The sequence below is a fragment of the Oncorhynchus gorbuscha genome, linkage group LG17 (assembly GCF_021184085.1).
Source record: "Oncorhynchus gorbuscha isolate QuinsamMale2020 ecotype Even-year linkage group LG17, OgorEven_v1.0, whole genome shotgun sequence".
Taxonomy (NCBI): Eukaryota; Metazoa; Chordata; class Actinopteri; order Salmoniformes; family Salmonidae; genus Oncorhynchus; species Oncorhynchus gorbuscha.
Window position 1 is genome coordinate 1,246,368 of NC_060189.1, and position 13,681 is coordinate 1,260,048.

The 13,681-nt window shown below is 47.4% G+C and overlaps 1 protein-coding gene across 1 annotated transcript in view; it reads left to right on the top strand.

Moving 5' to 3' along the window:
- The first annotated feature begins 13,451 nt into the window (after positions 1-13,451).
- Positions 13,452-13,681, top strand: part of LOC124002268 (protein numb homolog) — a 21,537-nt gene continuing 21,307 nt past the window's right edge. The window contains 1 exon segment of the mRNA XM_046309643.1: positions 13,452-13,677. Within this exon segment, the coding sequence (XP_046165599.1) occupies positions 13,452-13,677 (226 nt within the window).

Sequence of the window (13,681 nt, forward strand, 5' to 3'; positions counted from 1 at the left end):
TGCAAGCCTCCCCTTTTTATTCAAACACAACGATGGTCATTATGACCAAAGTTCTATTTTTGTTTGATCAGACAAGAGGACATTTCTACAAAAAGTACGATCTTTGTCCCCATGTGCCATTGCAAACCGTAGTCTGGCATTTTTATGGTGGTTTTGGAGCAGTGGCTTCTTCCTTGCTGAGCGGCCTTTCAGGTTATGTCGATATAGGACTTGTTTTACTGTGGATATAGATACTTTTGTACCTGTTTCCTCCAGCATCTTCACAAGGTCCTTTGCTGTTGTTCTGGGATTGATTTGCACTTTTCGCACCAAAGTCGTTCATCTCTAGGAGACAGAATGCGTCTCCTTCCTGAGCGGTATGACGGCTGCGTGGTCCCATTGTGTTTATACTTGCGTACTATTGTTTGTACTGATGAACGTGGTACCTTCAGGCGTTTGGAAATTGCTTCCAAGGATGAACCAGACTTGTGGAGGTCTACAGTTTGTTTCCTGAGGTCTTGGCTGATTTCTTTTTGATTTTCCCATGATGTCAAGCAAAGAGGCACTGAGTTTGAAGGTAGGCCTTGAACTACATCCACAGGTAACTCAAATGATGTCAATTAGCCTATCAGAAGCTTCTAAAGCCATAACATCATTTTTCTGGAATTTTCCAAGCTGTTTAAAGGCACAGTAAACTTAGTGTATGTAAACTTCTGACCCACTGGAATTGTGATACAGTGAATTATAAGTGAAATAATCTGTCTGTAAACAATTGTTGGAAAAATGACTTTTGTCATGCACAAAGTAGATGTCTAAACAACTTGCCAAAACTATAGTTTGTTAACAAGAAATTTGTGGAGTGGTTAAAAAACGAGTTTTAATGACTCCAACCTAAGTGTATGTAAACTAGTTTTAATGACTCCAACCTAAGTGGATGTAAACTAGTTTTAATGACTCAACCTAAGTGGATGTAAACTAGTTTTAATGACTCCAACCTGAGTGTATGTAAACTAGTTTTAATGACTCCAACCTAAGTGTATGTAAACTAGTTTTAATGACTCCAACCTAAGTGGATGTAAACTAGTTTTAATGACTCCAACCTAAGTGGATGTAAACTAGTTTTAATGACTCCAACCTAAGTGGATGTAAACTAGTTTTAATGACTCCAACCTAAGTGGATGTAAACTAGTTTTAATGACTCCAACCTAAGTGTATGTAAACTAGTTTTAATGACTCCAACCTAAGTGGATGTAAACTAGTTTTAATGACTCCAACCTAAGTGTATGTAAACTTCCCACTTCAACTGTATTTGTATAGAGAGAGTGATACAGTTGAAGATACAGTGTACAGTGTTATATTATTGAATATGTACAGTGTTATATTATTGACTATGTACAGTGTTATATTATTGACTATGTACAGTGTTATATTATTCACTATGTACAGTGTTATATTATTGACTATGTACAGTGTTATATTATTGACTATGTACAGTGTTATATTATTGACTATGTACAGTGTTATATTATTGACTATGTACGGTGTTATATTATTGACTATGTACAGTGTTATATTATTGACTATGTACGGTGTTATATTATTGACTATGTACAGTGTTATATTATTCACTATGTACAGTGTTATATTATTGACTATGTACAGTGTTATATTATTGACTATGTACGGTGTTATATTATTGACTATGTACAGTGTTATATTATTCACTATGTACAGTGTTATATTATTGACTATGTACAGTGTTATATTATTGACTATGTACAGTGTTATATTATTGACTATGTACAGTGTTATATTATTGACTATGTACAGTGTTATATTATTGACTATGTATAGTGTTATATTATTGACTATGTACAGTGTTATATTATTGACTATGTACAGTGTTATATTATTGACTATGTACAGTGTTATATTATTGACTATGTACAGTGTTATATTATTGACTATGTACAGTGTTATATTATTGACTATGTACAGTCTATGTACAGTGTTATATTATTGACTATGTACAGTGTTATATTATTGACTATGTACGGTGTTATATTATTGACTATGTACAGTGTTATGTTATTGACTATGTACAGTCTATGTACAGTGTTATATTATTGACTATGTACAGTGTTATATTATTGACTATGTACAGTCTATGTACAGTGTTATATTATTGACTATGTACAGTGTTATATTATTCACTATGTACAGTCTATGTACAGTGTTATATTATTGACTATGTACAGTGTTATATTATTGACTATGTACAGTGTTATTATTGACTATGTACAGTGTTATATTATTGACTATGTACAGTGTTATATTATTGACTATGTACAGTGTTATATTATTGACTATGTACGGTGTTATATTATTGACTATGTACAGTGTTATATTATTATTGAGTCTATGTACGGTGTTATATTATTGACTATGTACAGTGTTATATTATTGACTATGTACAGTGTTATATTATTGACTATGTACAGTGTTATATTATTGACTATGTACAGTGTTATATTATTGACTATGTACAGTGTTATATTATTGACTATGTACAGTGTTATATTATTGACTATGTACAGTGTTATATTATTGACTATGTACAGTGTTATATTATTGACTATGTACAGTGTTATATTATGTACAGTGTTATATTATTGACTATGTACAGTGTTATATTATTGACTATGTACAGTGTTATATTATTGACTATGTACGGTGTTATATTATTGACTATGTACAGTGTTATATTATTGACTATGTACAGTCTATGTACAGTGTTATATTATTGACTATGTACAGTGTTATATTATTCACTATGTACAGTCTATGTACAGTGTTATATTATTGACTATGTACAGTGTTATATTATTGACTATGTACAGTGTTATATTATTGACTATGTACAGTGTTATATTATTGACTATGTACAGTGTTATATTATTGACTATGTACGGTGTTATATTATTGACTATGTACAGTGTTATATTATTGACTATGTACAGTGTTATATTATTGACTATGTACAGTGTTATATTATTGACTATGTACAGTGTTATATTATTGACTATGTACAGTGTTATATTATTGACTATGTACAGTGTTATATTATTGACTATGTACAGTCTATGTACAGTGTTATATTATTGACTATGTACAGTGTTATATTATTGACTATGTACGGTGTTATATTATTGACTATGTACAGTGTTATATTATTGACTATGTACAGTCTATGTACAGTGTTATATTATTGACTATGTACAGTGTTATATTATTCACTATGTACAGTCTATGTACAGTGTTATATTATTGACTATGTACAGTGTTATATTATTGACTATGTACAGTGTTATATTATTGACTATGTACAGTGTTATATTATTGACTATGTACAGTGTTATATTATTGACTATGTACGGTGTTATATTATTGACTATGTACAGTGTTATATTATTGACTATGTACAGTGTTATATTATTGACTATGTACGGTGTTGTAACAATGTGCAATTAGTACAAAAGGGAAGAGAAATAATAAATGTAGGTTTTATTTACAATGGTGTTTGTTCTCCACTGGTTGCCCTTTTCTCATGGCAACGGGCCTCACATCTTGCTGCTGTGGTATTTCGCCTTTTGTTTGATTTTGTTTTCACATTCTTTGTGGGGATCTGTGTAATCTGAGGGAAATGTGTGTCTATGGTACATACATTTGGCAGGAGGTTAGGAAATACAGCCCAGTGAGTCTGTACATAGTCAGAGCTTTGCTTAAGTTTGGGTCAGTCACAGTGGTCAGGTAGTACTGTGGTCAGGTAGTACTGTGGTCAGGTAGTACTGTGGTCAGGTAGTACAGTGGTCAGGTAGTACTGTGGTCAGGTAGTACTGTGGTCAGGTAGTACTGTGGCCAGGTAGTACTGTGGTCAGGTAGTACTGTGGTCAGGTAGTACTGTGGTCAGGTAGTACTGTGGTTGTGGTCAGGTAGTACTGTGGTCAGGTAGTACTGTGGTCAGGTAGTACTGTGGTCAGGTAGTACTGTGGTCAGGTAGTACTGTGGTCAGGTAGTACTGTGGTCAGGTAGTACTGTGGTTGTGGTCAGGTAGTACTGTGGTCAGGTAGTACTGTGGTCAGGTAGTACTGTGGTCAGGTAGTACTGTGGTTGTGGTCAGGTAGTACTGTGGTCAGGTAGTACTGTGGTCAGGTAGTACTGTGGTCAGGTAGTACTGTGGTTGTGGTCAGGTAGTACTGTGGTCAGGTAGTACTGTGGTCAGGTAGTACTGTGGTCAGGTAGTACTGTGGTCAGGTAGTACAGTGGTCAGGTAGTACTGTGGTCAGGTAGTACTGTGGTCAGGTAGTACTGTGGTCAGGTAGTACTGTGGTCAGGTAGTACCACTGTCTACTCTCTGTTTAGGACCAAATTCTAGTTTGATCTGTTTCTTGGTTGATTCTTTCCAGTGTGTCAAAAAGTTATTTTTACTTTGTCATAACTTGGTTGGGTCTAATTGTATTTCTGTCCTGGGGCTCTGTGGGGTCTCTCTCTCTCTCCCTCTCTCTCTCGCTCTCTCTCTCTCTCTCTCTCTCTCTCTCTCTCTCTCTCTCTCTCTCTCTCTCTCTCTCTCTCTCTCTCTCTCTCTCTCTCTTCTCTTTTCTCTCTCTCTGTCTTTCTCTCTCTCTCTCTGTCTCTCTCTCTCTCTCTCTCTCTCTCTCTCTCTCTCTCTCTCTCTCTCTCTCTCTCTCTCTCTCTCTCTCTCTCTCTCTCTCTCTCTCTCTCTCTCTCTTCTCTCTCTGTCTTTCTCTCTTTTCTCTCTCTGTCTCTCTCTTTCTCTCTCTGTCTCTCTCTCTCTCTCTGTCTCTCTCTCTCTCTCTCTCTCTCTCTCTCTCTCTCTCTCTCTCTCTCTCTCTCTCTCTCTCTCTCTCTCTCTCTCTCTCTCTTCTCTCTCTCTCTCTCTCTCTCTCTCTCTCTCTCTCTCTCTCTCTCTCTCTCTCTCTCTCTCTCTCTCTCTCTCTCTCTCTCTCTCTCTCTTTCTCTCTTTCTCTTCTCTCTCTCTCTCAGGCTCCTACTACTCCTCCTACCAGCTGAAAACAGTATCCAGTGTCGTCTGACCACCTACGGCTGCTGTTTCGACCGTGCGTCAGCCGCCGCAGGTCCCGATGGAGAGGGCTGCCCCACTCCACCCGACAATGGTAGGACGGGGACGGGGGAGGAGTTCAGGGGGTGAAGAGGTGAGGAGGGGAGCTGGGCGTGAGGAAGAGAGGGGAGATGGGAGACAGGATTGAGGAATGCTGATAAAAAGGGGCAGGAAGTTAATGTTATAGATTGTATTGTTTTTGTTTTCTGTTGTGTTTTGTTGCATGGTATTGGTGCTACCTTAACACGCTACCTAACGACCTCGCCAAGGGGTCCGGATCTCTTGTGTTGGGTTGACATTCTCTCGACCCGGTTCGAGTCTCGGTCGGAGCTACCCGCCGACTCGCTACAAGAGAAGCCTGTAAATATCTTCCTGTTTCTCCCCATTCTATAGTTCCCAGAACCACCTGTTCTCTGCCCAAGGCGGCCGGCTCCTGCAGTGGCTGGACGGGCCGATACTTCTACGACGTCGCCGCCGCCAAGTGCTCCCACTTCTGGTACGGTGGCTGCCACGGCAACGACAACAACTTCCTGACCCGCGGAGACTGTCAGAGCAGGTGCCCTGGGGCCCGGACCAGCCAGACCAGCCACACCTACCAGCCGAGCCAGTCAGGCCATGACATGCGCAGGGTCTTCACGGTGCAGCGCGGCACCTCAGGGGGATCCACTGGAGGGCGCAAGGGAGCCAGCGCCGCAGACCACGCCCACAGGGCCAGGGTCCATGTCCGGCCCCGCCGCCCAGCCACCTACTCCGTTCAGCAAACCCACCCTGCAGCGAGGTAAGACCCTGAGGACCGACCAGCACCTGCTGCTCCATCCGCTGCCCCAACCAGCTGGCTAGGTAACACTGCTTCCCTCAGGAGAAACCTGACACAATCCATTGACACAGCCTAAAGACACACACACACACACACACACACACACACACACACACACACACACACACACACACACACACACACACACACACACACACCCTCTTCAAAGCACACTATCCCCTCACTATCTCCTCACTATCACCCCCTCACTATCCCCTCACTATCCCCCACTATCCCCCACTATCCCTCACTATCCCCCCACTATCACCCCCTCACTACCCCCACTATCCCCCCACTATCCCCCCACTATCCCTCACTATCCCCCACTATCACCCCCACACTACCCCCTCACTATCCCCCACTATCACCCCCTCACTACCCCCTCACTATCCCCACTATCCCCCACTATCCCTCACTATCCCTCACTATCCCTCACTATCCCTCACTATCCTCTCACTATCCCCCCACTATCCCTCACTATCTCCTCTCACTATCCCTCCTATCCCTGACTATCCCTCACTATCCCCTCACTATCCCCTGACTATCCCCTCACTATCCCTCACTATCCCCCACTATCACTATCGCCTCACTCACCTCACTATCACCTCCTCACTATCCCTCACTATCCCCTCACTATCCCCTCACTATCCCCCTCTATCCCCCACTATCCCCTCACTATCCCCTCACTATCCCCACTCTATCCCCCACTATCCCCTCACTATCTCCTCATATCCCTCACTATCCCCACTCTATCCCCACTGTCCCTCACTATCCCCCACTATCTCTCACTATCCTCACTGTCCCCTCACTATCCCTCACTATCCCTCACTATCCCCTCTGTCCCCTCGCTACTCCTCACTATCCCTCACTATCGCCTCACTGTCCCTCACTATCTCCTCACTATCCTCTATCCCCCTCCCCTCACTATCCCTCACTATCTCCTCACTATCACCTCACTATCTCCTCACTATCCCCTCACTATCCCTCTATCCCTCCTCACTATCCCTCACTATCTCCTCACTATCACCTCACTCCTCACTATCCCCCACTATCCCCCACTATCCCCCACTATCACCTCACTATCCCACTATCCCCTCACTCCTCACTATCACCTCACTATCCCCTCACTATCCCCCACTATCCCCCCCACTATCCCCCCACTGACTCTCTCCTCATATCTCCACTATCTCCTCACTATCACCTCACTATCCCCCCACTATCCCCACTATCCCCTATCACCTCACTATCCCCCACTATCCCCTCACTATCTCCCCACTATCACCTCACTATCCACTATCCACTATCCCCTCACTATCCCACTCTTCCTCTATCCCCCACTATCCTCACTGTCCCCTCACTATCCCTATCCCCCCACTCACTATCCCCCACTATCCTGCCCCTCACTATCCCTACTCCCCCACTATCCCCACTATCACCCCCTCCTATCCCCCTCACTATCCCCCACTATCACCCTCTCCCTCACTATCCCCACTATCCCTCCTCACTATCCCCTCACTATCCTCACTGTCCCACTATCTCTCACTATCCCCTCACTATCCTCACTATCACCTCACTATCCCCTGACTATCCCCTCACTATCCCCTCACTACTATCCCCTCACTATCCCCTCACTCACTATCTATCCTCACGATCACCTCACTATCACCTCCTCACTATCCCCTCACCCTCACTCACTATCCCCACTCTATCCCCCCACTATCCCTCACTATCTCCTCACCTCACCTCACTATCACCCTCACTATCCCCTGTCACCCCTCACTCACTATCCCCTCACTATCCCCTCACTATCCTCTCACTATCCCTCACTATCCCTCACTATCCTCACTATCACCCTCACTACTATCCCCTCACCCCTACTCTGACACCCTCATGTCCCTCACTATCTCCCTCACTATCCCCTCACTATCCCCTCACTATCACTATCCTCACTATCCCCACTCTATCTATCCCCTCACTATCCCCTCACTATCCCTCACTATCCCCCTCTCATCCCCTCACTATCTCCTATCCACTCCCCTCACTATCTCCTCACTATCCTCTCTATCCCTCACTATCCCCTCATCCCCTCACTATCCCCCACTATCCCCTCACTCTATCCCCCCACTCCCTCACTATCCCCTCACTATCCCTCACTATCCCCACTATCCCCCACTATCCCCTCACTATCCCCTCACTATCACCTCACTATCCCCTCACACCTCCTCACTCCCCACTCTCACTATCCCCTCACTATCCCCACCCTCCCCCACTATCCCCTCACTATCTCCTCACTATCCCTCACTATCACCTCACTATCCCCACTCTATCCCCCCCTCACTATCCCTCACTATCCCTCACACTCACTATCTCCTCACTATCCCTATCCCCTGACTATCCCCACTATCCCCTGACACTATCCTCACTCCCCCACTCACTATCGCCTCCGATCACCTGACTATCCTCACTATCCCTCACTATCCCCCTATCACTATCCCTCACTATCCCCCACTCCCCTCACTCCCTCACTATCACTATCCCTCACTATCTCCTCACTATCCCCTCACTATCCCTCACTATCCCCCACTATCTCTCATCCCTCACTATCACCCCCTCACTATCCCTCACTATCCCCTATCATCAACACACTATCCCCACGCTGTCGCTACCAGAGATACCTCTCTCACCGCAGCAACACACATGCTTGACCTTTAACCTTTCACCTTGACCAATCCCAGGAGTCGTTGGTAACCGTATTGGACAGTGTTTTATGTCTCTGTATCTCTCCTGGTGTAGATGTGGTGCCCTGCTACTGTTGTCTGTTGTCTGCTGCTCATAGATGTTAAGTAGCGTTTTAGTGCTCGCCCACTTCCTGTGTCTTTGTTGTGTTTTATGTGCTTCCTGTGATGTAAACAACTAAATATGATGTCATCCAATCCAACGAATAAAGAATCTGCTGTGACGCTCCACGCCTCCTCGTCTGTCCGTCTGTCCGTCTGTCCGTGTGTCCGTCTGTCCGTCTGTCCGTCTGTCCGTCTGTCCGTCTGTAATTGCTCAGTATTTTCCCCTTCTTCTCACCTGTCTACAGTGGCCTACATTCAGGCTGGTCTTTCCACATTACTCCCATAGAAGAGTTACTACTACGATGAGGTTGTACGCCTCGTCTAGTTTAACCTCAGTGTTGTCAGTAGACAACCCCCTATGGACGATCCTCTGTAGCACAACCCATCTGGACGATCCTCTGTAGCACAACCCATCTGGACGATCCTCTGTAGCACAACCCATCTGGACGATCCTCTGTAGCACAACCCTCTATGGACGATCCTCTGTAGCACAACCCATCTGGACGATCCTCTGTAGCACAACCCATCTGGACGATCCTCTGTAGCACAACCCATCTGGACGATCCTCTGTAGCACAACCCATCTGGACGATCCTCTGTTGCACAACCCATATGGACGATCCTCTGTAGCACAACCCATATGGACGATCCTCTGTTGCACAACCCATCTGACGATCCTCTGTAGCACAACCCATATGGACGATCCTCTGTTGCACAACCCATATGGACGATCCTCTGTAGCACAACCCATATGGACGATCCTCTGTTGCACAACCCATATGGACGATCCTCTGTTGCACAGCCCATATGGACGATCCTCTGTTGCACAACCCATATGGACGATCCTCTGTTGCACAACCCATATGGACGATCCTCTGTTGCACAACCCATATGGACGATCCTCTGTTGCACAACCCATATGGACGATCCTCTGTTGCACAATCCATATGGACGATCCTCTGTAGCACAACCCATCTGGACGATCCTCTGTAGCACAACCCATCTGGACGATCCTCTGTAGCACAACCCATCTGGACGATCCTCTGTAGCACAACCCATCTGCAGACAAGCTGTTGAACTCCTCTGCTGCCACTAGTGTGGTGGTGTGGTGGTGTGGAGGTGTGGTCTCATCGTATGGTGGTGTGGTGGTGTGGTCTCATCGTGTGGTGGTGTGGTGGTGTGGAGGTGTGGTCTCATCGTATGGTGGTGTGGAGGTGTGGTCTCATCGTATGGTGGTGTGGTCTCATCGTATGGTGGTGTGGTGGTGTGGTGTGGTGGTGTGTTGGTGTGGTGGTGTGGTGGTGTGGTCTCATCGTATGGTGGTGTGGTCTCATCGTATGGTGGTGTGGTGGTGTGGAGGTGTGGTCTCATCGTATGGTGGTGTGGTGGTGTGGAGGTGTGGTCTCATCGTATGGAGGTGTGGTCTCATCGTATGGTGGTGTGGTGGTGTGGAGGTGTGGTCTCATCGTATGGAGGTGTGGTCTCATCGTATGGTGGTGTGGTGGTGTGGAGGTGTGGTCTCATCGTGTGGTGGTGTGGTGGTGTGGTCTCATCGTGTGGTGGTGTGGTGGTGTGGTCTCATCGTGTGGTGGTGTGGTGGTGTGGTGGTGTGGTCTCATCGTGTGGTGGTGTGGTGGTGTGGTCTCATCGTGTGGTGGTGTGGTCTCATCGTATGGAGGTGTGGTCTCATCGTATGGTGGTGTGGTGGTGTGGTGGTGTGGTCTCATCGTGTGGTGGTGTGGTGGTGTGGTCTCATCGTGTGGTGGTGTGGTGGTGTGGTGGTGTGGTCTCATCGTGTGGTGGTGTGGTGGTGTGGTCTCATCGTGTGGTGGTGTGGTGGTGTGGTCTCATCGTATGGTGGTGTGGTGGTGTGGAGGTGTGGTCTCATCGTGTGGTGGTGTGGTGGTGTGGTCTCATCGTATGGTGGTGTGGTCTCATCGTGTGGTGGTGTGGTGGTGTGGTGGTGTGGTCTCTTCGTGTGGTGGTGTGGTGGTGTGGAGGTGTGGTCTCATCGTGTGGTGGTGTGGTGGTGTGGTCTCTTCGTGTGGTGGTGTGGTGGTGTGGAGGTGTGGTCTCATGGTGTGGTGGTGTGGTGATGTGGTAATAATATAATAATAATAATATATGCCATTTAGCAGACGCTTTATCCAAAGCGACTTACAGTCATGTGTGCATACATTCTACGTATGGGTGGTCCTTGGGATCGAACCCACTACCCTGGCGTTACAAGCTCCATGCTCTACCAACTGAGCTTCAGAAACTACAGAAGGACCACACTGGTGGTGTGGTGGTGTGGTGGTGTGGTCTCATCGTGTGGTGGTGTGGTGGTGTGGTCTCATCGTGTGGTGGTGTGGTCTCATCGTGTGGTGGTGTGGTCTCATCGTGTGGTGATGTGGTGGTGTGGTCTCATCGTGTGGTGGTGTGGGTGGTGTGGTCTCATCGTGTGGTGGTGTGGTCTCATCGTGTGGTGTTGTGGTCTCATCGTGTGGTGGTGTGGTGGTGTGGTGGTGTGGTGGTGTGGTCTCATCGTGTGGTGGTGTGGTCTCATCGTGTGGTGGTGTGGTTCATCGTGTGGTGGTGTGGTGGTGGTGGTGGTGGTGTGGTGGTGTGGAGGTGTGGTGGTGTGGTGGTGTGGTGGTGTGGTCTCATCGTGTGGTGGTGTGGTCTCATCGTGTGGTGGTGTGGTGGGTGTGGTGGTGTGGAGGTGTGGTGGTGTGGAGGTGTGGTGGTGTGGTGGTGTGGTCTCATCGTGTGGTGGTGTGGCTCTCATCGTGTGGTGGTGTGGTGGTGGGTCTCATCGTGTGGTGGTGTGGTGGTGTGGTCTCATCGTGTGGTGGTGTGGTGGTGTGGTAGTGTGGAGGTGTGGGTGGTGTGGTGGTGTTGTGGTGTGGTGGTGTGGTCTCATCGTGTGGTGGTGTGGAGGTGTGGTGGTGGGTGGTGTGGGTCTCATTGTGTGGTGGTATGTTCCCTGTTCCATGTGCCTCCTCTAGACGCCTTTCTAGACTCCTCCTCTAGACGCCTTCTAGACTCTATCTCGAGAAATAGAATGTCACATTTCCATTTCTATGCTATCTAGCTCTATACTATCTAGCTCTATGTTGTTTAGCTCCATGCTGTCTAGTTATATGTTGCCTAGCTCTATGCTAGCTCTATGCTGTCTACTCTGTGTTGTCTAGCTCTATGTTGTCTAGCTCTATGCTGTCTAGCTCTATGCTTAGCCTAGCTCTATGTTGTTCATTCATGTTAGTCGTAGCTCTATGCTGGCACACCAGCATAAAGTGACTTTCCTCTTTCTCTCTCCTTTCCTTTCTCTCCTTTCCTCTTTCCTCTCTCCTTTCTCTCTTTCCCTCTCTCCTTCCTCTTTCCCTCTCCTTTCTTCTTTCTCTCTCCTTTCCTCTTTCCTCTCCTTTTCTCTTCTTTCCCTCTCTCTTTCCTCTCTCCTTTTCTCTTTCCCTCTCTCCTCTTTCCCTCTCTCTTTCCTCTCTCCTTTCTCTTTCCCTCTCTCTTTCCCTCTCTCTTTTTCTCTTTCCCTCTCTCTTTCCCTCTCTCTTTTTCTCTTTCCCTCTCTCTTTCCCTCTCTCCTTTTCTCTTTTCCCTCTCTCCCTTTCTCTTTCCCTCTCTCCTTTCCTCTTTCCCTCTCTCCTTTTCTCTTTCCCTCTCTCTTTCCCTCTCTCCTTTTCTCTTTTCCCTCTCTCCCTTTCTCTTTCCCTCTCTCCTTTCCTCTTTCCCTCTCTCCTTTTCTCTTTCCCTCTCTCTTTCCCTCTCTCTTCCCTCTCCTTTCTCTTCCCCTCTCTCCTTTTCTCTTTCCCTCTCTCCTTTTCTCTTTCCCTCTCTCCTTTTCTCTTTCCTCTCTCTTTCCCTCTCTCCTTTTCTCTTTCCCTCTCTCTTTCCCTCTCCCCTTTCTCTTTCCCTCTCTCCTTCTTTCCATGTCTTTCCACTGTCCCTTTTCCCCTCATGTCCTTCTCAAACCCCCCAACCCCTTCCTCCAGCCTGACCCAGCCAGGGGGTGAAGATCGACCAGACCGACCCGACCACGGTGGAGGCTCTGGTGGGACAGACGGTGGGTGTTACCCCTGCAGAGTCTCTCCAGCTCGTCCTCCACCATCATAGTGGAGTGGAGGAAGGGATGGAGTCCCTCTCACTACCTTTAGGTGAACACACTACATTTTTGACATGTTAATCATTTAGCACACGCTCTTATCCAGAGCAACTTACAGCCGTTGAAGGTAGCGAGCCGTATGTCAGCCGAGCCGAGCCGTATGTCAGCCGAGCCGTATGTCAGCCGAGCCGTATGTCAGCCGAGCCGTATGTCAGCCGAGCCGTATGTCAGCCGAGCGAGCCGTATGTCAGCCGAGCCGAGCCGTATGTCAGCCGAGCGAGCCGTATGTCAGCCGAGCCGAGCCGTATGTCAGCCGAGCCGTATGTCAGCCGAGCCGTATGTCAGCCAGCTGAGCGAGCCGTATGTCAGCCGAGCCGAAGCCGTATGTCAGCCGAGCCGCATGTCAGCCGAGCCGTATGTCAGCCGAGCCGAGCCGTATGTCACGAGCCGAGCCGTATGTCAGCCGAGCCAGATGTCAGCCGAGCCGTATGTCAGCCGAGCCGAGCCGTATGTCAGCCGAGCCGTATGTCAGCCGAGCTGAAGTCAGCGAGCCGAGCAGTCAGCCGAGCCGAGCCGTATGTCAGCCGAGCCGAGCAGCCGAGCCGTATGTCAGCCGAGCCGTATGTCAGCCGAGCCGTATGTCAGCCGAGCCGAGCCGTATGTCAGCCGAGCCGAGCCGTATATGGCCGAGCCAGGCCGTATGTCAGCCAGCCGTATGTCAGCCGAGCCGAGCCGTATGTCAGCCGAGCCGAGCCGTATGTCAGCCGAGCCGAGCCGTATGTCAGATGGTGATGCTGTCAGATGTAC